The sequence below is a fragment of the Lemur catta genome, chromosome X (genome assembly GCF_020740605.2).
Source record: "Lemur catta isolate mLemCat1 chromosome X, mLemCat1.pri, whole genome shotgun sequence".
NCBI classification, from domain to species: domain Eukaryota; kingdom Metazoa; phylum Chordata; class Mammalia; order Primates; family Lemuridae; genus Lemur; species Lemur catta.
This window is the reverse complement of record NC_059155.1, coordinates 43596772-43620900: the sequence shown is the minus strand read 5'-3', so window position 1 is coordinate 43620900 and position 24129 is coordinate 43596772. Positions and strand designations below refer to the sequence as shown.

General features: G+C 37.3%; 1 protein-coding gene across 4 annotated transcripts in view; it reads right to left on the bottom strand.

Moving 5' to 3' along the window:
- ZDHHC15 (zinc finger DHHC-type palmitoyltransferase 15) overlaps nt 1-22273 on the bottom strand; it is a 98620-nt gene extending 76347 nt beyond the window's left edge. For 2 of the 4 annotated variants that reach the window (XM_045538107.1, XM_045538105.1), the window contains exons 1-2: nt 21731-21991; nt 7735-7761 (exon numbers count right to left, since the gene is read on the bottom strand). In XM_045538107.1, the coding sequence (XP_045394063.1) occupies nt 7735-7761; nt 21731-21866 (163 nt within the window). In that variant the 5' untranslated portion in view covers nt 21867-21991. Of the gene's footprint in view, nt 1-7734; nt 7762-21730 lie in introns of all 4 variants that reach the window. The other 2 variants (XM_045538104.1, XM_045538106.1) reach the window with 2 other exon arrangements.
- Nucleotides 22274-24129: the final 1856 nt, after the last annotated feature.

Here is a 24129-nt window from a genome sequence, read left to right as displayed (position 1 = left end):
TCACATTGCATGCCTATATCAAAACATCACATGTACCCTATAAACAACTATTAAGTACCCATAATGAAAAATTTTAAAAATAGCTAAAAACTGAAAACAACCCAAATGTTCCTAAACTGGTGAATGAATAAGCAAATTGCGGTACATTGGTAATATGGAATACTACTTAGCAATAAGAAGGAACAAATTACTCATATATGTACCTACATATATGAATATTAAAAATGTATACTGCTATGTGAAAGAAACCAAATACAAAAGGCTACAAACTGTGTGATTCAATTTATATGACATTATTAGAAAGATAAAACTATAGGGACAGAAAACAGATCAATGGTTGCCAGGGGTGGGGAGTAAGAGGACTGCTTACAAATGGGGCAGAGGGAATAATGTAGGGTAATATATTCTATATCTCTATTGTGGTAGTGTTTACATCACTGTATACATATCATCAACCTGTACACTTAAAAAGGGTGACTCTATTTTATGTAAATTATATCTCAAGAAACCTGACAAAAACAATAATAGGCCAGGTGCAGTGGCTCACGCCTGTAATCCCAGCACTTTGGGAAGCCGATGTGAGCATCACTTCAGGCTGGGAATTTGAGACCAGCCTAGGCAAAATAGCAAGACACCATCTCTACAAACAATTAAAAAATTAGCCAGAAGTGTGCTTGTAGTATTAGCTACTTGGGAGGCTGAGGCAGGAGAATTGCTTGAGCCCAGGAATTCGAGGTTGCGGTGAGCTATGATCACATCACTGCACTCCAGCCTGGGTGACAGAGTGAGACCCTGTCTCAAACAAACAAACAAACAAAAAACAAAGAGATCTACAAATGAACCTTTGCTTTGATGTCTTTTCTTATTAGATTTTCTGATATTTAGCAAAATAAATGATAAGTATTTATCCTGACTTCCCAGTGTAATTTTTTATTTTCCTCAATAGCCATATTTACATGTGTTAGGAATTCGATGGGCTATAGGATTGAAAGTAGTGTTCATAAGTATAAAGCTGGGGTAGGAAGCAAAATCATGACTCTAAAACCTAGCATTGGCTGCACTGTGGCTGATATTTCTTCATATATATTGAGCTTATCATTTTGGCTCAATATATGTCTCCACCCGTCAGTAACCTGATAGAAGTAGTTTTCAGGGGCATGTTGGGAAGGACACAGGAGTATGGAAGTTCTAATCTAGCTCACTGGGGAGAGATGAGTTGAAGCACAGGGAAATCAGAGGTTTGAAATGGTACATTTAGATGTAGTTATATCAAAAGAGATTTGTGCTTTTGGGTAGATGCCCAGTAATGGGATTGCTGGATCAAATGGAAAATAAGCACCACATGTACTCACCATCAAATTGGTTTTAACTGATCAACACTTAAGTGCACATATAGCAATAACATTAATCAGGTGTCAGGCAGATGGAGGGGGAAGGAGAGGATGGGTATATACACTCATAATGAGTACGATGCATACCATCTGGGGTATGGACATGCTTGAAGCTCAGACTCAGGTGGAGCAAGGGCAATATACGTAACCTAAACATTTGTACCCCCATAATATGCTGACATAAAAAAGAAAAAAATAAAAACATATGTTTTATATATTAAAAAAAGAGATTTGTCAAAATGTAAAGGGGCAAAATCACTTTTAAAAAAATTCACCAAGTGATGCGTACAATAGACACCACTGAACTGTATTCCATCCTTAATCCTGCAGTGATTATGAAGGACTTACACTTTTTATTTTATCAGTTTCTGCATTGTTTGCATTTTATGAGGTTCTATTACTTTTATAATCAAGAAAAATAATAATGTTTTATTTTTAAGTATATCATTAGGGAATGGTTAAATACATCATAGTATATCCAACTATGGAATACTTTCAGATTTTAAAAATGAAATACATTTGTATATACTAACATGGAAAGACATCTGTGATATATCATTAAGTGAAAAAATCAAGTTATAGAACAACATGCACAGCATTATCCACCCAACTGAGCCTATACAAATATATACACCTATACTTATATGTTTGTGTGTAAATGCAGAGAGAAAGATCTAAAAGAATACCAATCAAACAAAATATAGTAGTTGTCTGTGAATAGTGATAGGAGAGGGGGCAGTGTTAGGAGGACTTGAGATTATCTTCTACATTTCTGTATTATTTGAATTTTCAATAAATATTATTTTTATAACAAAATTTTAATATTTAAGAATCTTTTAGAAGTAGGTTACCCACTAAAGGGGGCTTCTGTCTGGTCCCCAAACCTTCACTGTAAGGTAATTTTATAATAATAAATAAAAATAGTATATTATTGAGAGCACTGAGAAAACTGCTCAAAACCAAACTGAAGATTTCCTATACAGTGAGTATTAAAGATCATACTGTGGCCCAGACTTTTTCCTCCCAATGCCCTCTCACCTTCTTTATAATATATCACCAATAAGTTAAGGTTAATCTAACTGAGAAGCTAACACAAAGTAGGTATTTCCATGCTCTGGATTTTTTGAATAGAAACCAATTAACTTCTTGTATTAGTTTGCTAGTGCTGCCATAATAAAGTACCACAGACTGGGTGCCTTAAATGACATAAATTTATTTTCTCACAATTTTGGAGGTTAGAAGTCCAAGATCAAGGTCTTGGTAGGTTTGGCTCTTTCTGAGGCCTCTCTCCTTAGCATGAAGATGGCCATCTTCTCCCTATGTCATCACATGGTCTTCTTTCTGTACCTATCTATGTCCAAATTTTCTTTTCTTAATGAGGACACCAGTCAAATTGGATTATGGACTACCCTGGTGACCTCATTTTAACTTAATTACCTTTAAAGGCCCTTTCTCCAAATATAGTCACATTGTGAGGTGCTGGAGGGTAGGACTTCAACATAAGAATTTTGAGGGGACACAAGTCAGCCCGTAACAGCTCTATTATTTAGGAATGATATCTATTTCTGAAAAGGTAGATAATTACAACCATTTTAAGGGAGAAATCAGAAAATTTAATATGCAAACCATTCAAAACACAAAGGAATTTTCAGAGAGTGGGTTGAACTTTTGTTTAAAGTGATTAATGGCCCTTTTTGAAGAGTGAAATTTTTGTGATGAGTGAAAGTGAAATTTTTGAAGATGAGCAACTGTGAGCAATGCATTACTCTTCATTGTATGTGAATTGTCTGATGGATCATGCTTGATGTCTACCTCACTCCTAAGTTGATCTCTTACCCTTACTCCATCCTTGGACCCTACTAAATTCCTAACCTCCGGCTCACCACAGATCCTCACTTCAAGGGTAGAGGAGGGAAGACTTTTCAGTCAAGATCTTCAAAATATGGATAGTATGATGCTTAATAAGATCATTTATGTAAAACATATGAAAATTATGAAAGCAAAATAAATACATTATCATGTCTTTAAAAGTATGATATATGGAAGAAAATATGGACTCATGTCTTTAAAAAAAGAATATCTAAGTCCTATAAAACTAAAGCTGACATATAACATTCAGGACTGTGGTTCATATGACCTGGGCTTTAGTCCTTTCTGTACACTAGAATCAGCATGACCAGGTGAACATATTTTACTTTTTTTGAATCTCAATTGTTCTACCTATAAAATATAAATGCACGGATTCCGACAATCTATTCACAAGAGGAGTCATAAGGAATTACAGTCCTGAAATATGTTATACTTCTTAGAAAAAAGATCTTTTAGATCCTCTCCAATGTTAATACCAATAACAATAATAATCATAGTAGTATTCACTACTATTTATTTTATATTTATCATGTGCCAGAAACTATACAAAGAGACTTATATACTCTTGAGCACTTTCATTAGTACTCAAAATAACCATGAAAGGTAAGCATTATCTCCACTTTACAGAGGAAGAAAGTGAAATTTAGGTTAAGTTCCCCAACATTATATATGTGGTAACTGGCAAAGTCAAGACTCAATCCCAGGTGGGTCTGACACCAAAATCTTTGCTTATTTGCTACTGTTACTATGCTTTTTGCTATTGTTATGTTGCTTTTAACAGTACAGTAGATATTGAAATTTATCAGGAACTGTATTAGTTTCCTAGTGCTGTGATAACAAATTACAACAAACTGGATGGCTTAAAATAACAGAAATTTATTTTCTCAGCTTTGGAGGCTAAAAGTCTGAGACCAAGGTTTAGGCAAGGCCATGCGCTTACTGAAGGCTCCAGGGGAGGATCCTTCCTTCCCTCTTTCTAGCTTCTGGTAGTTGTTGGCAACCTTAGCATTCCTCTGTGGCAGCATAACCCCAATCTCTTGCCTCCATCTTCACATGGCCATCCTCTCTCTTTGTGTATCTGTATATCCAAATTTCCCTCTTCTTAAAAGGACACCAGTTACTGGATTAGGGCTCACTCTAATCCAGTATGAACTCAGCTTAAGTTGATTACATCTGAAAAGACTCTATTTCTAAATAAGGTCACATTCACAAGTTCCAGGTGGACATGAATTTTGGGAAGACATTCTTCCACCCAGTACAAGAGCCATTAAGTAGACAAGAAATGTGAAAACTTCTGCAGTACGTTTGACTATGGTTTCCTTAAGCTTTGGAGACTAATGAAATGTTATGTGTTTTGAGGCTTTCATTTCTTTGCCTTGTATTTTGTTTGACTTTGGCAAATAATATTCTTACTGACAGTCATATATTGTATTGTGTTCTACTTTAATAGTGCAGCATAGTTTAAACAAGTCACAGATTCACAGGGTTAGAAGGGACCACAGATAGTCATTAGCCTCTTGGTCTGTCTCTAGGCAAGGCTCACTGATTTATGTTAGATAGTTGGGTGTCTGATACTTTTTTATTTAATTTTTTTCAGCATATTACGAGGGTACAAATGTTTAGGTTACATATATTGCCTTTGCCCCACCCGAGTCAGAGCTTTAAGCATGTCCATCCCCCAGATGGTGTGCACCTCCTCCTCCTTCCCATCTGCCTGACACCCGATGAATGTTACTACTACTATATGTGTACTTAAGTGTTGATCAGTTAATACCAATTTGATGGTGAGTACATGTGTCTGATACTTTCTGAAGAGGGGAATCCACAGCACTTAGTAACCTGCCCTACTATTCAGAAATTCTTTACAAGTCGAACCTTTGTATTTTTTGTTATAATTGAATACTGTTTTTGTTTATGGCTTCTACTGTCTCTGAGAATCCTGACATATAAAAAAAGTAACAACTGAGATTGTTAATATTTAACATTTACAAAGCAGTTTACTGCTGTATACTTTCACTAGCTTACAATAAATCTGTAAGATGTTATTAAATTAGCCTCATTTTATAGAAATTGAGGTTCAGAAAGTTGAGGCACTTTCCAAAGGTCATAGAGCTAGTACATGATAGAGCTCGAACTCCAACACAGATCTTCTGTTGCATACATTTTGTGCTTGGTCCCATTATGCCCTGCTGCAGAAGGAAGAAGCAAAACCTAATCTTATTCTTTACTGTGTTGATAAATCCAAGAACTATCAGGAGGAAAGTGCTTTGGAATCACAGAATCCTAAAGTCAGAAGAGACTGTAGAGATCATACATTGTAGTAACAATCTCCTAGAGAACTCAAATCTTGGTAAATGGATTGATGCTATCGGGAAGGCTTTGAACTGAATTGGGCTTACAAATGACACCCCACATGGGTGTAGTTGAGTTCACTGATAACACACACAAAAATAAAGATATGGTACTTTGGACATTGGAAAAAACAGCAATTGAGCATCAAGTTTCTGAGTAAAGAGCTCAGCTAAGCAAACTTAGGAGCTGTACATCGAAAAGTAAAATATAAGCCGGGTGCAATGGCAAGCGCTTATAGTCCTAGATACTCAGGAGGCTAAGATGGGAGGATCACTTGAGTGTAAGAGATCAAGGCCGGCCTGGGCAACATAGCAAGACCCAACTCTAAAAAGTAAAATAAAATAAAATACGAGTGTAAGTTTGGATAGGTGCATGGGCTTTGAAGTCAGACAGTTCTGAGTTTGAATCCTACCACTTACTAGCTAGATGAACTGGGATAAGTTACTTAATTTCTCTAAATTTCAATTTTGCTCTGTATAAAATGGATATGAGTATTTACATCATTGTGTTGATGTAAATATTAAATGATATAATGTATATATAATAATACTTAGCATAGTATCTGGCACAATAAATTGTATTATTATTCCTATTATGATAGAGCATCATCTAAGCCTCCACTCAACTTGTCTTGAAAGTGTGTTGTGGAAAATATTTACTTATAATTATTTATTAATAATATTTTTATATAGAAGATGATCTCTGACCTTAAGAACCATGCACACGAATAAGAGGCAACTCAAGACTTGCTCTAACACTATAATCATAGTGAGCAAACCTTTATTGAGTCATCAGTATGTACTTTCTTCACCACTGTTCTAAGTGCTTTACATACATTAACTCGTTATAGTTATATTTTCACAACTCTATGAAATGAATAGTATTATTATTTCAATTCTACAGATAAATAAAATGGGTACAAGGAGGTAAAATACTTTACTAGGAAGTAGCAGAGCCAGGAGATATATATATATATATATATATATATATATATATATATATATATATATATATACACATATATATATATATATATATTTTTTTTTGAGACAGACTGCAGAGGCATCATCATAGCTCATTGCAACCTCAAACTCCTGGGCTTAAGTGATCCTCCTGCCTCAGCCTCCCGAGTAGCTGGGACTACAGGCATGCGCCACCACACCCTACAAATTTTTCTATTTTTTGTAGAGACGGGGTCTCGCTTGTGCTCGGGCTGGTCTCAAACTCCTGAACTCAAATGACCCTCCAGCCTCAGCCTCCCAGGGTGCTAGGATTACAGGCGTGAGCCACCACACCTGGCCCAGAGCCAGGATTTGAATTTAGACACTGTAAGTCCAGAACATACACTTTTAAATACTATGGTCTACTATCTCCCAACCATTCCACTCTGTTGCCTCTATAGTCAATGCCTCTGTTAAATGACTAATAGCAAACTAGAGCTTTAAAACAGCATAATATGAATGCTAGGTAGGTTAATGAATTATAACAATTAATTTCCATGAAGTGAGAATTAAAAGTGGCTATATAAAGTGGCTACATAAATACTCATGATTGTTACTGATAAAATAACATAAAGCTATAGATTTGTTAAGACTCATGCTTAGCTTATACTTTTTTCAATGGAAAATGCCTCAATCTCTTTAGAAAGGTAGTATAAATTGCAGGTCAAGCCAAGATGATGGTGAGGAGTGGAGAGGAGCACAGTAAATATACTAGAACTGTGATGGTGAAGGAGTTAGCCTTTAAAGTCCCCTAGGGGGGCCCTTACTTCATGCCTTGAAGAGGGGATGGATTGGGCAGAAAGGCAAGATATCTAGGACAACAGTGATGAACCAAGAAAGAGCCTAAGGTCACTATGACAGACAGAATGGTTACCTGTGTCCTTCTCTACCATAAATCTTGGTAATTTCCAATCGCTTTTATACAGCCAACTAGAACAGCCTTGCTGTATATGCACTGCTCTATTTCCAGGTAAGCTTCCTGAAAACTGTCTTCCTAAACTTGCCATTTACCTAAGTGTATTTGTGGGGAAGCTGCTCAATTTATACGCTTTTATGTAATTTACTTTTAGATAGAAAGAAGGATACAGTCCTGACCAATACAATTTACAACATCGTCTTACCTTTTTCTGCTGGGCTCAAAACAGTCACTGTGGGGAAAGGTCAGGGTGGGGAGGAGAGAGAGAGATCAAAATTAGTTATATTTAAAAATGTCTTCTCTAACTCATTTTTCCACAGCATCATTTTTGAGCGATTTGTATGATGGTACTTTAGGAAACCACCAGCCAAAGATGTGGAAAGGCAAGGATGAATAAATTCCAACTTTTGCTGCCTTCTTTCATCTTAAACCTTCAGTAATTAAGAATATCTACTCATTTAACAAAAACAAGGTATAACCTGCTCTGATTTTTTTAAAAATCCAACAAATGGAAACACTCAAGCTATATAACATGGCAGTAAGAACTTAAAAGCTGGTAAATTAGGAGATGATTACTTCCCCAAAGTATTCACTTTAGGATGTCTTTAAATGCCAAGTTTCTCTAGTACATTTGGAGGTAGCACAGTGTGGATGTTGCATGCCAATTCTGAAGTCAGACTGCGTTAGAAGACCAGTTGTGCTATTTTGTGACCCTGGGCAAGTTCCTTAACTTCCCTAACAGTATCTACCTCACAAGGTTACTTAAGAATTAAATGAGTTTATACATGTAAATACTGCTTAGCATAGTATCTAGTAAAACACAAGTACTTAATGAATACTAATTATTATTACCTTTTAACTAAGATTTCACAGAGTATCAGAAATGGAAAGAATTTTAGCAATTATATGGTTTATCTACCTCATTTTGTGGATGGGAAAAATGAACTAGAGTAGTATCAAATGATTTGCCTAAGGTTATAGAGCAAGTTAGTGGTAGAGTTGGGACTAGATTCCAGCCTCCAGGGTTTTTTCCATGTACCGTGTCTACCTCCCTCAATCATCCTTTGCTGGCTTACTGTGATGTACACATAACTTTTGTTCAGAATGTCATTTGTACAAACTAAGGCCTACCTGTCTTTACTCACCTGTCTTTACTATGTGTGTGCATTTGTCCTAGGTGTTGAGGTAAATAATTTATGAGGCATATCTCTCAGTCTTAGTAAGCTGTTTAATTAGGATGGTTTTCATACAAAACAATCCACATTTAAGAATCAGAAAACTGGGGAAAAACACAAACAGAACGCAACTATGTTCTAGGGGCTATTTCCTTAGGCCCTTCATCAGTCATATTTTCTCTTTCTCTTCATATGCTGGTCTGTTTTGTTGAGTCTTTAAAAATTCTCCTTTTAATGATCATTTGAATGGACATTGTTAAAACTATTACATTTTGTCTGTGCTAAAAATCGGACCAGATGATGTTTTCTTCTTTTTTTCTAATAAACCTGCCTACAGACTGATACTAATTCCTTTTTTTTCCAGTTAAAGAATCCTGGTTAAGAATGCTTGAAAGAGGCACATACTCTACTTTGACGATACAATAGAAGGGTAAACAAGAAGACTCGATGGGTCAGCCTGGGACTTTGTGATTTTGCACATGCATGTTGTATGTCTGCATTGATTTCAATAGGCCCTGAATTGGGCTAACAACATCTCTTTAAAATGGAGTGAGAGAGAGCAGAGTTGCTTGAAGACCAATATTAACAAAGAGTAGCTGATAAATTGCTGTTTAGTATATCTCCTTCTACCTCTGGCTGAACACTTGTTCTAAACAAGAGGTGGAAGTCCTAACTCCCATTTGCTTAGTCACCTGCTACAGCATTGTGGGTGAGGGAAGATCACCTAGGACTTGTAGATGTTGGGATGAGACAATATGTACATATAAGAATGAGTGGGAACCAGTGAATTCTCCAGGTAGAAGACAACTATCTTTAAGTAATGACAGGACTCTTAATGTGCAAGTGCGATTGGTTTATGTGATCCAAGAGCAGAGCACACAAATAGAACTAATGGGCAAAAGCTACAGGTTAACACATTTTAACTGAATATAAGAAAAAATGATAAAAATGGTGAAAAATGACAACAACAATGACCAGCAGCCTTGGGAAGGAGTGTTTTCCACTACAGACAATTCAAAGCGTTGCAGAGGACATTCAGATGTTAGTTTGGCAGTGGAATTGACTTTTAAAGTCTTTTTCACACCTGAAATTCTGTAAGAAGTCAATAAGTCTAAGGGAAAAATATTTTCTTGCAATTTTCCCTGTTGGAAGTTGCATACTTCTGAGGAAAAAAGGGGGCCTTTATTCTAAAAGACTGTGGCATTTATCTTGGTAGTTCTGCCTTTCCTTTATTTTTCTAATATTGCCTTTTGTACTATTAGTGGAAAAGGCTAAAATACTTCAGTCACATTTAAAATGAAAATGTTACAAGAGTCACACTGAACTTTTACAAAATGAATACTTAATGCAAATCTCTTAGGTAAGTGTACATTTAGCCACTCTGTGGGTAACTTGCCACACATGATTACAGAGTGATGAGGTGATACATGTAATCACACCTGCTCTGTTTTTTCAAATTTCAGTTTGCTACTGGGGAGTTAAAAGACTGGAGTTATCATCAAATAGCATTTTACACTGTCTCTCCTTTTTTCTCTCATCTATTCACTGATTCTTTGTAGCTAGGTATAGAGAAAAGTTACGGAAGGATGGAGTACATAAAATGGCTTTTCATCACAGACAACTTGTGTTAAAACCAAAGCATATCTCATCACTTCCTTTAAGTAGATGCATATTGTACGGGCCACAGAAGGGTATGAGTAGAATAAGCCTAATTTTGGGCTAAATGTGGAAGGTCAACAATCATAGAAAGGACATGGAAGAAACTCTACAGCAGTGCTGTCCAACAGATATATCATGTGAGCCAGGTAGTTTAAATTTCCTAGTGGAAACATTTAAAAAGGTTAAAAGAAAACAAGTAAAATTAATTTTAATAATATATTTCATGTAATCCAATATATAAAAATATTTTCATTTAAACATGTTATCATATAAAAATTATTAATGAGATATTATATATATATTGCATTATGTTTTTGAAAGCTGGTGTGTATTATATGCTCCAGCACATCTCAATTCAGATGCCACATTTCAAGTGTTTAATAGTCACATGTGGCTAGTGGCTACTGAATTAGTGTAGTTCAAAAGGACTTGTGAAAGGAGGGTGGGAAGTTTGAAAATATTAAGAGTCCAGTGAGATGAGTGCTCACAGAATGAAGTTGTCTTTTATTAATAGTTAATGTTTGTGGAGGGAGTTTATTGTAATGATGTACAGCATACACTTTGGTATGTATTCATATTCTGACTCTGACACCTACTTGTTCTGTGACCTAAAGCAAGTTATTTAATCAATTATTTATTCTGTGCCTCAGTTTCCTCATCTGTAAAATAAGAATAAAATTATTTATGTTATCAAGTTGTTATAAGTATTAAATGATAAAATATGTGTAAAGTACATGGGTGTTTTATACATAAGTAATCAATTATTGTTAGCTATTTATATCATTTTTCTGAGAAAGGTGAATTGTTCAGTGAGGTTTTGTAACAGTTTAGGACAAAACAATTCTGATTAAAAAATGTATGGATTCCCAAAATTATATATGATAGTTTAAAAATAATTCATTCAATGTCAAAATGAATAACTTGGACTCCCACTTTTTCTCTTAGATGTTTCTTAGACTCTAAGTTAGGAGAGGGAATAGAATTTGAAATAGGGAACTGAGATACATTTCTGAGTGTTCTCTGTTGTCAAAAGCAAGCTAATCATGCCAGTCTTCATTTACTCCTCTGAAAAAGTTACTCATACTAGCCACTCATTTACCTTTTAGGCAGTCATTCTCAAACCTAGATTATCTTAATAATTATTTAGGGAACATGATAAAAATATAGATTCCAAGGCTCCCTTCACTTAACAAGTCTCTGAGTGGAAGTACAGGTATTTGTATTTAAAAAAAAACTCAGCAGGTGATTCTGATTATCAGCCAGGTTTAAGAACCATTGGAGTTATTTTAGAAGCTTGGTATGATACCTTATTAGTCAGGTGTGATACATTTAATTGTTTGACATATGAATGACACAACAATATTTTAGATGTGGTAATACGATGATTCATATAGCGCTGAATGGACAGCTTTTACTTCCGTAGAAACTTGGTTTCTAGAAAACGTTCCTTTTGGTTTTTGCCTTATCAGTTTCCATTTCTTCTGACTCTAATGAATTTCCTCCTTTTGAGTAGAATTATTTCCTAGACCTTTTTGTTTTTTAATCCCAAACTGGATACTGTTGGTCATCCGAAATGACAGAGTAGGGAATTCTAGACTGCCATCCCTCCTCCAAAGCAACTAATAAGCTGGCAAAAACTGTCAGACTCAACTTTTGCAGAACTCTGAAATCAAGTAAAAATCTTACAACAACAAGGGGGAAAGACTTGGTGAAGAAAAGAGCTGTTGCTTTGTAGTAAGAGAATGTTGTGACATTTAAAATAGGCTGCCTACCATCCTCCACATCCTAGCTCAGCAGAGGCTGTGAGGATGGTAGCCCACATTTGTGGTGCAGGTTTCCAACGCCAGAGGGTGCAATAAGGACCACACTCTCAAAGAGCAGTGGTTGTGAGCCTCACCCATCTGGTAGCTCACTCAAAGGCCAATGCAAAGGGTTCCCTGTGTTTTGTCTGACTCAGAGTATTTCCAGGGATAGGGCAGCTTCCTGGGTGGTTTCTGTCAGAAGCACTTAAAGGGACAGGTATTGACAACAGCAGTTTGGGGAAAGGGACAAGAGTTGACAATAGACAGACCAAAAAGCCTGGTAGGAAAAAGGTTAACAAAAGTGGGGGAATGAGGCATTTAAATGCTCCCATGTGTGCTATAGAACTGAGAAGGGCATGCACACACCCAAGATGGGATGCATGCTCAGAAAAGGCCTGAGAAAACCTTTATTTTTCACTTCTAGCTGGCCTTCAGGCACTGCACAAGGAGTGAAGGCTAAGGCACAATTACAAATAGCCTGGCTAAGGGGTTGAAGAAGTACTCCAATATAGAGCCAATCTGCAAAGCCTGTAAAGTACATTTTTTCCTCTTTTCTATTTTTTTTTTTACTTCAGGTATTCATAAATCTCCACCAAACTGACTACAGGTTAAAGGAACAGAGACTTCAGAGACCATACACAACAAAGAATACAATTCTTAGAATATAGGTTAGTAAAGTTACAAAACAAGCAAACAACTTATGACAAGCAGTACCAACCAACCCCCGGGAAGGAGGTGAAACTGATTTCCAGAGTTGCCATGTTATAATGGTCAAAATGCACAGTTCTTAAACAAAAAATTACAAGGCATACAAAGAAACAAAACAGTATGGCCTATTAACAGGAAAAAAGAAATTAACAGAAACTGTCCATGAGGAAGCCCAGACATTGGACTACTAGAAAAATGATTTTAAATCAACTGTCTTAAATATGCTCAAAGAGCTAAAGGAAGCCATGGAAAAAGAACTAAAGGAAACCAGGAGAATGATGTCCCATTAAATAGAGAATATAAACAAAGAGGCAGAAATTTTAGAAAGGAACCAAATAGAAATTTTTGAACTGAAAAGGATAACACTGAAATAAAAAAATCACTAGAGACGTTTAATAATAAATAGATTTGAGCAGGCAGAAGAGTCAGTGAACATGAAGACAGGCCAACTGAAATTATTCAGTCTGAGGAGCAGAATGAGAAAAAAAAATTTAAAATGCACAGAGTCTAAGAGACCTGTAGGACACCATCAAGTGTAATAATGGGACTTCTAGAGGGATAGAAAAGAGAAAATAGAAAGAGTATTTGAGAAAGCAACAGCTAAAAACTTCCCAAATTTGATAAAAGATACAAATCTAAACATCTAAGAAGTACAATAAACTCCACATAGAATAAATTAAAGGATATCCACATTTAGACACATTATGGTCAAACTATGAAAAGACAAAGACAAAAAGGAAAGGCCGGGCGCGGTGGCTCACGCCTGTAATCCTAGCACTCTGGGAGGCCGAGGCGGGTGGATCGCTAGAGGTCAGGAGTTCGAGACCAGCCTGAGCGAGACCCCGTCTCTACTAAAAATAGAAATAAAAATTATCTGGACAACTAAAAATATATATAGAAAAAATTAGCCGGGCATGGTGGCGCATGCCTGTAGTCCCAGCTACTCGGGAGGCTGAGGCAGGAGGATTGCTTAAGCCCAGGAGTTTGAGGTTGCTGTGAGCTAGGCTGACACCACGGCACTCACTCTAGCCCGGGCAACAAAGTGAGGCTCTGTCTCAAAAAAAAAAAAAAAAAAGACAAAAAGGAAATCTTTAAATCAGGAAAAGTGACTCTTTACATAGAAGAAATACTCAATAAGACAAATATCTGATTTCCCTCGGAATCTGTACAGGCCAGAAGGCAGTCATATTTAAAATTCTGAAAGAAAAAACATCTGTCAACAAAGAATTCTATATCCAGCAACACTATATTTCAAAAAACGAAAGAGAAAAGAAGACATTCTCAGATAAACAAAAGCTGAGGGAGTTGATTACTAGTAGAACTGCTCTACAAGAAATGCCAAAGGAAGTTCTCCAGTAAAAACGAAAGGGCACTAATTGTAACTCAAACAAAGAAACAAAGAACACTGGCAAAATTAACCACATAGGTAAATATAAAAGTTGGTAGTACGACATTTTTGGTTTTTATTTTATTTTATTTTTTGGTTTTTAACTCTTATTTACTATACAATTTAAAATATAGATCCATAAAACAATAATGCTAAATCTATCTTAAGGGGCACACAATGTATAAATACATAATTTGTGACAATAGAGGATTAAACAGCATGATCAAGTGGGATTTATCCAAGAAATGTAAAGGCAATTGAACATACAAAAATCAATCATGTAATACACCATATTAATAGAATGAAGGAAAAAACCCCACATGATTACCTCAAATGATGCTGGAAAAGCATTAGACAGTATTCTGCACACCTTAATGAAAAAAATGCTCATGCTAAAGAAATTATTAATACAAGGGAATTTATTCAACTTGATAAAAAGCATTTATGGAAAACCCACAGATAACAGTATACTCAATGGTGAAAAGACTAAAAGCTTCCCTCCTAAGATCAGGAACAAGACCAAGATCCCTGTTTTCACCACTTCTATTCAACATTGTACTGGAAGTTCAAGCCAATGAAATTAGGCAGGAAAAAGAATAAAAGGCATCCAAAAAAGGAAAGAAGTGAAATTATCTTTATTGCCAGATAACATGTTTCTACATATAGATAATTGTAAAGAATCCAAAGAACAATCTTAGTGCTAATGAATGAATTCAGCAAAGTTGTAAAATACAAGAGCAACACCCCAAATCAGTTCTATTTCTATGTACTAGCAATGAACAATCAGCAGAGGAAATTAATGAAATGATTCCCTTTACAATAACATCAAAAGGAATAAAATATTTAGGGATAAATTTATCCAAGGAGGCTCAAGACTATACATTTAAAATTACAAAACACTGTTGACAGCAATTAAAGACCTAAATCCATGGAAAAGCATCCCGTGTTCATGGCTTGGAAGACTTGATATTGCTAAGATGGCAATTCTCTCCAAAGCAATCTACAGATTAAGTGCAATTCCCATCAAAATCCCAACTTCTATTTTTGAAGAAGTGGAAAAGGTTAACCTAAAATTCATATGGAATTGCAAAGGAATCTGAATAGACAAAACAATTAAAAAAAAAAGAAAGTTGGAGGAATCACGCTTCTTGATTTCAAAATTTATTACAAAGGTACAGTAATCAACACAGTGTGGTACTTGGCAAGACAGACAAATAAATCAATAGAACATAATTGAGGTTCCATAAATAAATGCATACATCTATGGTCAATTGACAATCATGTCAAGACCATTCAGTGGAGAAAGAATAGTCTCTTCCACAAACAAATGGTGCTGGAACTAGGTAGGCATATCCAAAAAAAGAAAAAGTAAAAAAAAAAAGAACCTGCCAGGATTCCTACCTTACATCACATACAAAAATTAAGTCACAATGGATCAAAGACCTAAGTGTAAGAGCTAAACTATAAAACTCTTACAGGAAAACACACGGGTAAAATATTTATGGTCTTGCATTTGGCAATGGATTCTTAGTTATGACAACAAAAGCACAGGTGACAAAAGAAAAACTAGATAAACTGAATTTTATCAAAATTAAAAAACTTTGTGTATCAAATGATACTACCAAGAAAATAAAAAGACAACCCATGGAATGGCAAAAAAATTTGCAAGTAATTTATCTGATAAGGGTCAAACATTCAGAATATATAAAGAGATATTATAATTCAACAACAAAAAGACAAAGAACCCAATTTCAAAATGGGCAATGGCTTGAACAGACATTTTCCCAAAGAAATAATTGGCCAACAATTACATGGAAAGATGCTCAAATCTTTAGTCATTAGGGAAATAAAATTCAAACACAATGAGATACCACTTCATACTCAGTAAGATAGGTACAATAAAAAATGGAAAATAACAAGTTCTGGTGAGGATATGGAAAAATTTTAACCCTCTTACACTGCTGGTGGAAATCTAAAATGTGTAGCCACTGTGGAAAATACTTTGTAGGTTCCTCAAAAAGTTAAACATAGAATTACCATGCAGTCCAATAATTCCCACCCTTCTTGGTACATACTCAAAAGTATTTAAGACAGATATTCAAACAAATACTTGTACATGAATGTTCATAACAGCACTATTCAGAATAGACAAAAGGTGGAAACAGCCCAAATGTCCATCTACAGATAAATGGATAAACAAACCGTGGTATACATACACAATAGAATATTATTCAGCCATAAAAAGGAATAAATTACTGCTACATGCTACAATGTGGGTGGATCTTGAAAATATTACGCTAATTAAAAGAAGCCAGACAGAAAGGGACACATATTGTATGATTCTATTTATATAAAACATCCAGAATAGGTAAATCCATACAGACAAATGCAGATTAATGGTTTGGTTGGCAGGGACTGGGGGTGGTGGTGGGGAACAGGGAGTGACTGCTTAATGCTTATGAGGTTTCCTTTTGGGGTGACAAAAATGTTTTGGAATTACATAGAGGTGATGGTTGCACAACATTGTGAATGTACTAAATGGCACTGAAGCAAACACTTTAAAATGGTTAATTTTATGTTATATAAATTTTACTCCAATAAAATGGATACTGTTACTTTCTTCCTTCTCTAAAAGTCCAAGCTTTTTATTTTCCTGAGTCAAGAAGAATCCTTTATACTCTTATTAATAAGAGTAATGGCAAGTTACTATCTAATGAGCTCTTAAAATGTGCTGTGAACTGTGATTTATGCTTTTTAGGGACCATGCTATTTAAACCTCACAACAGTAATGCTTGGTATATAGAAAGTGATAAGCAAGTATTTGTGGTATGAATAGACAACCATATAAGCAAGGTACACATGAGGCAACCGAGGTTGAAAGAGATTGGGTAACTTGCCTCCTGGCTAGTAACTGGCAGAATTCAAACTCTAAGAATTGTAGGATAAAAATATCACTTTTGGTTTCAGCTCTAATTTGACATTAGGGAAAATGACATCAGGTTCTATCCCCAGAAAGAAGTTAGGTCCTTAATATTACTTTTTGAGTCACACTGAAACTCCATTTTTTTTAATTTGGTTGTGCTGGAAAAGGCATGGCCTTGGTATCAGGCAGCCTTGACACCCAAATCTCCGCTATTTACTAAATGTGTGACTTTAGGAAAATTTGATTTAATCTTTCTGAAACCCAGGTTGCTCATTAACTTAAAAGATTGTAGAATGATAATGACACGATAGACTGGTGAAGCCAGAATTGGAAGTCAGGGCTTCCTCATTCTCCTGACTTTTAAATAATAGTAACTAATACAAAATGTTAAGAAAACACAGTGCAGGCCAAACAAAATACATCTGCAGGCTACATCTGGCCTGTGAGTCACAAATTTTTACCTTTGTGTTAGCTGAAAGGAGACAGGGTGTTAAAATAGTGTGGTGGTTAAGAGCAGGGACTGTTGAGCCATACTACCAGGGTGGCCATCCAAGCTTGGCCATTTACTAACTCTGTGACCTTAGGTGAGCTACTTAATCTGTCTGTTCCTCAGTTTATTTGTTTGCAAACTGGGCATAATGATAGCATGTATCTTGTAAGATTGTTATAAGGATTAAGTGCGTGAATGTATGTGAGTGTGTGTGTGCATGTGTGCATGTGTGTGTGTGTGTGTGTGTGCAGTCCCTTAGAAATAGTGCCTGGCGTGTAGTAAATGCTATGTAAGTATGTTAAATAAAGCAAAATAAATAAGTCCTAAGCTTCTTTTCAGCTTTTAATATTATATGACTAAGTAAGAACTTACAGAAAGCTGATTATTTACACTGATTCTAACTTGGTCTTTACCTCAGTTTGCTCATCTGTGCTTCAGTTTACACATCTGCACAATGGAGACAATAATGGTGCCTGCCAAATATAGTTATTGTGAGGATTAAATCAATTATTATATAGAGAGTTAATGTATCTAAAGTACTTAGAATATTTTTTTGCACAGAGCAAACACTATATAAGTGTTAGGTATTATCATTATTAATCTTTAAAAGATTTCTTGGCAAAACTTATATGAGTCAATGCTGAAAAACTCCAAAATATGTTTAATAATGCTTACAATATGGCTTTGATCTTAGGAGCAATGTTCATACCATAATAATGGAGTTCAACTTTTGATCCTTCAATTAATCATCAAAAAAAGCCAAAATGGTAAGGTTTGAGAATAGAAAACGTCCCAGTCATTGCATAGTCTGTTTAATGCACCTCAGTACCAGACAGTAATGAAAAAGAAAAATAGTCTAAACTTGTATCTATGAAGGCAACTAATTAAATTTATTTAAAGAGCTATTTCTACATTTTCCATAATATCTCTAAGAAGGAAGTGAGAAAAGTTCAAACTCTGATGCAGAATTTATTAAAAAAGAGTTCTATATTGGAAAAGAGGGTCATCTCCTGCCTCTCTAGTTCATCCCAGTCTACCTAGGGTAGACTGTTGCTTTGTCAGTATGTAAGAGAAAGAAGTTACAATTGGAGTCAAGGCCTGGGGTTGAAAAAAGCAGCACCCCCACCATAATTTGTCAGGTGAGAAGAGTCTGGTATGAAAAAATAAAAGAGTCTTGATTTATGAAGAAACCCCAATGGCAATCACAGCAACAACACAAATAAAGAAACGGGACTTGATTAAATTAAAAAGCTTCTGCTCAGACAAGGAAATAATGAACAGAGCAAATAGACAACCTACAGAATGGGAGAAAATATTCGCAACTATATATCCAATAAAGGACTAATAACCAGAATCTACAAAGAACTCAAGCAAGTCAGCAAGAAAAAAATAAAACAACCCCATTAAAAAGTGGGCAAAAGACATGAACAGAGCTTCTCAAAAGAAGACAAATGGCCAATAAACATATGAAAAGATGCTCAATGACACTAATCATCAGGGAAACGCAAATTAAAACCATAGTGAGATATCACCTTACCCCAGTCATAATGGCTTTTATGAAAAAGTCCAAAAACAATAGATGCTGGGATGGATGCAAGGAGAAAGGAACGCTTATACACTGTAGGTGGGACTGCAAATTAGTACAATCTCTATGGAAAATAGTATGGAGATTCTTCAAAGAACTAAGTCAACCTACCATGTGATCCACCAATCCCACTACTGGGTATTTACCAAAAGGAAAAGAAGTCATTTTATCAAAAAGACACCTGCATTTGAGTGTTTACTGCAACAAAATTCTCAATTGCAAAGATGTGGAATCAACTCAAATGCCCATCAATTCATTAGTGGATTAATAAAATGTGGTATGTGTATGTATATATATATATATATATATATATATACACCATGGAATACTACTTAGCCACGAAGAAGGATGACTTAATGCCTTTTGAAACAATTTGGATGGAACTGAAGAACATTATCCTAAGTCAAGTATCTAAAGAATGGAAAAACAAACACCCCATGCACTCACTATTAAATTGGAACTAACTGATGAGCACACATGTGCATAGAGGTAAGTAAAACTCAATGGAAATCAAGTAGGTGGGAGAAGGTAGGAGAGGATGGGTGAGAACCTACCTAATGGGTACAATGAATAGTATCTGGGTCACGGGCACATTTTTAATCCTGACTCAAGCATTACAAAAGTGATCCCTGTAACCAAAAACATTTGTACCCTGTAATACTTTGAAATAATAAATAAATAAGTAGTCTTAGAAGAACATGGGAGTGAGGGGAGGAGATGTCCAACAGGACAGGAGTCCTAATGTGAGGGGAGTGGAAATATTCTGGAGTTCCACACTGAATGATAGGGAACATAGTAGGTCACATGTTTAAAGATGTTGGCAGTGGGATTCTAGTGTTGAAGTGACAATAAATATTAGTGGAATATCTTCTGAGAAGAGACTAGGATTCTTCAGTGTGAGAAGCTGAGCATAAGGGGAGATTTTACTGTGAGAAAAGCAGGGGTCCTGTTGTAACAAGATAGGATATGATATGAAAACTCCATTGTGAGTTGATGAGAACATTACAAGGCCTTTAGTGATAAGGATAGGTGACTAGGGGGAATCCAAGTGGGAAATATATAGGGGGAGGAACTTGAGATTTGTGTTGGAAAATTTTGTGGAATTCTGAGTTTGAATGCACAAGCTATACTGTGGGAATTATTTTATAAATAAGGGGGGGGATGGAACGCTCCCTAGTGTGACAGGACACAGTACAAGGGAAGACCACAGAATTATAAAAGGGGTGTTCTAATGAGAGGGAGCAAGAAATGATATTTCCATTGGGAAGGATAGAAAATATTAGAAACCCCAGTGGGAAAGAATGGGATTTCCTCAGTTTGAGAAGACAGGGATCAAATGCAATTCTAGGGAGGAGTAAGAGGAAATAATAAGAAACCCCAAATGAAGAGAAGGGCAGAATGTGGGGCTAACAGTGGAAGAGCACTGCAGGAGGTGGGGAGTAGGTTTCCCAGAAAAAATAACAAGGAAGAATCATGATTGGAAAAGTAGTGGCCCTTTGATGAGGTATCAGAGAGATTGTGGGAACCCTTGAGGGAAGGTAAAGAGATCACTGTAGTGGGAGAAGACAGGGGAAAAGGCAGGATCATCACATGATGAAAGCAGGGTCACCAGTATGAGGTGTCAGCAAATAATGTGGGGCCCCTAATGGGAAGGAGTTAAATGCTCCTCCAAGCAGGAAGGCAGGAGACTGAAGGGAACCCCAGTGTGATAAAAATCAGGGGCTCTAGTGTGAGGGGAAAGGTTGTATTGTAGAACCCCCATTGCATTAAAGAAGATGAGAAAATGAGGAGAACCCACACAGAAAGAGAATGGAGGGCTTACCACTATGTGAAATGAGGAGAGAACAGTGAAATAGAACAGGGTATACTGTGGGGTCACAAGTGGGTGAAGTTATGAAGCACTTCAGCCAGTGTGAGAGGATTGTGGGAAAAGGATGCAACCCAGTGTGGGTAAAAGGAGAGCTATTATGAGAGTACAGGAAATATTTGGGGATTCTTAGTAGGGAGTCCCTACTACGGAATCCTAGTAAGATTCTAGTGGGAGGGAAAATGGTGGGCCTCCTAGTTGGATGTATTGGTGGGATTTGTAGTGTGAGTGGGCAGTTTAAGGACACGAGGTATGTTGTTTCCTCAATTAGGTAGGGTGGGGACTCCCAGAAGGAGAGCACAAGGCGCCAAGTGGTTGCCCTGCATGAGAAAAGGGGGCCCTAGTGGGAAGCGCCAGGAAATTGTGGGTAGGGCAACGAAATAACAAACCCTAAGTGGGAGGCGATGCCGACATGGTGGGACCCTCGTGGGAGGGCCCAGGAAATACTGTGGGAAGCCAGAGACTGGAGACAGGGAGCTCTCCAAGGAACGAAAGGAAAACCGCAGAGTGAGGGCTGAGAACACAGGGGACACCAGTGTGAAGGGTAGGGTGGACGATTATGCTGGAGCATAATTTCCCCACCTTAGGTGCCCAGCCCCACTTACCCAGGCAGAGTTCAAAGACGTAGGCATAGTAGGACCAGAGCACGACGAGGACAATAACAAGCACTGGTACCCAGGAAAGTACCCGGCGGCAGCACCGTAGCCCCCCAGACAGAGCCATCTTCCAACCCCGCCGCATCTTCGGCTCGAAGATCGACCGACCAGGCCTGCTGGCGCTGGGTCGGAACTGCTCGGGCGGCGGCTGGGAGGCGGGAAGGCGCGCTGTGCGGCGCTCCACTGCCTAGCCTGGCGGGAACCGTCTCGCCAAGCTGATGCCACCTGTGGGGCTGCACGTCTGAGTGCGTCCAGCCTGGCACAATAGGCGTGAGTCACGGCGTGGAGGAACTGGCCATGTTGGAGCGGAAGGTGATCCGTCAGGCAGTCGAGGCTGGGCACGCTCCGGAGTGCAGTCCCTCCCCTTTCCGCTTCTTCCCCTTATCCCCCACCCCTTGGCTTCAGCTCTAGATGCAGGCTGGACCTCTGCAAAACTGTAAAGCGGAAGAAATTTGGGTCCGCCCATCTGCTCTTACTGCACTGCGTCCACCCTGTTCTCTTTGATCTCTGTCTGTCTCTGTCTCTTTGTCTCTCCCTCCCCCCCCTTTCTCTCTCCCTCTTACTGCTCCCCCCGCACTCTTACACACAAACACACACGAGTACACATGCACGCAGTGTGAAAGATGGGAACCATAGCGTCTTTTGACATAAAGGTCATCCAGCTCCATCCTCCCACTGCTGCTTGAACTCTATGCTTAACACGTAGTGCCCTAGTGCTGCAGTCGCTGCTTGGGTAAGTCCATTGACATGGCACCCCTTCCTTCCCTCCCCACAGAATTAGCTTAGTATATTTTCAAAACAAACACATTAGTACAGAAAAACAAATGGAGACAGTGATTCTGGGAGTGGTCAGGGAAAGCTACAAAAGTAGTGATATTTAAGCTGAGCTTTATTAATAAATTAGAGTTTTCCAGGCAAGTGAGATGGGGAGGAACTTTCAGACAGAGGAAGCAGCATTTGCAAAGGCATGAAGTAATGAACGTCCAAAAGTGTTCTGGGAACAGCTAGTGCAGCTTGAGGAAAGTGTGTGTGAAGAGGAGAGGCTGAGAATGAGACTGAGTATAAACTGAGGCTGTGGTGTGAAGACTTTTATATGCCCTGCCAGGGTGTGGGGACATAATCCTGTAAAGCAGATTAGGAACAGCCATCAAAGGTTTTGGAGTAATGGAGTGACATCAGAGATGTGTTTTTGTAGGACTGCCAGGATTTTGGAGATGAAGATGGCCTGGAAGCCAATTGCCAAATGTTTTTGAAATAGTTGCTTTCTGTTAGGTCAACTTTGGTATTATAAAAAGAATGACAAAACAGGGGACCTGTCCCCAAGAAGCTCATGTTCTCATTGGCAATAGGTGTTCATTGACACAAATATAATAATACAAGTAGGTAGGCTCTTGGTATTTATGGATTTGACACTGTTTCAATGATTTCCAAAGGTCTGATACATGAACAAATTGGTTATTTTGCTGAAACCCATGTTTGATTTGCATTCTGTGTGACTACTGTATGGGAAGAAGGATTTCTACAAGGTTGCTCTCCCTTTTTTATTTATGGATATATTTGCAATAAACTTCCTGAAGTGATAAGAGCTTTATTGTTTCTTTTCAGATTAGATTAAGTTAACTTTATGGTTGATTTTGCTAAAGTCATGATGTAATGAAATGCAGAGTTCATTTTAGTTACAATATTTAAAAGCCTGATTAATTATTTGAGCCCTAAGATTCTGATGTGGATACTTTAATGTTTCATTATTCATGAATTTGGGAATCTTGGAACATATATCTTGGAATTGTCAAGGGTATACTATTTAAACCAAATAGCCTTGAGGAGGTAATGATTAAATGTGAAAGGGAAAGTCTGAGTTGGGATTTAAAAAGGAGAGGTTTCTGGGCAAAAGGAAATATGTAGTTGCAAAGATGTGAAATATCACGGCATATTTGGGGTACTGCAAATAATCTGGTCTTGCTGGAAGATAATTACAGTAATCGAGGTGATCAGAGCCTGGGTCTAAGACGGGGGATAAGGGGATGAAGTGGAGGGGGCAGATGTAATAGTATTTGGGGGAGAGAATCAACAGAATTTGTCAGCCAGTTGGCAGGTGAGGGGTGAGATAAATCAAAGCTAGCAACCAGATTTCTATCTTCAATGCCTGGGTGAAAAATGTTGCCAATTGCCATAATAGGGGCTATTGTGAGAAGAGCAGTTTTGGTGGTAGAACATGATAACTTTCATTTTTGGACATGATGAGTTTTGCCTAAATCCTCCTCTTCTAAGGTATCCTCAACACCAATCAAATCATCTGGGGCACGGTGCTTATGATAGGTATAGTTCATACCCAGAGCAGCATGGAG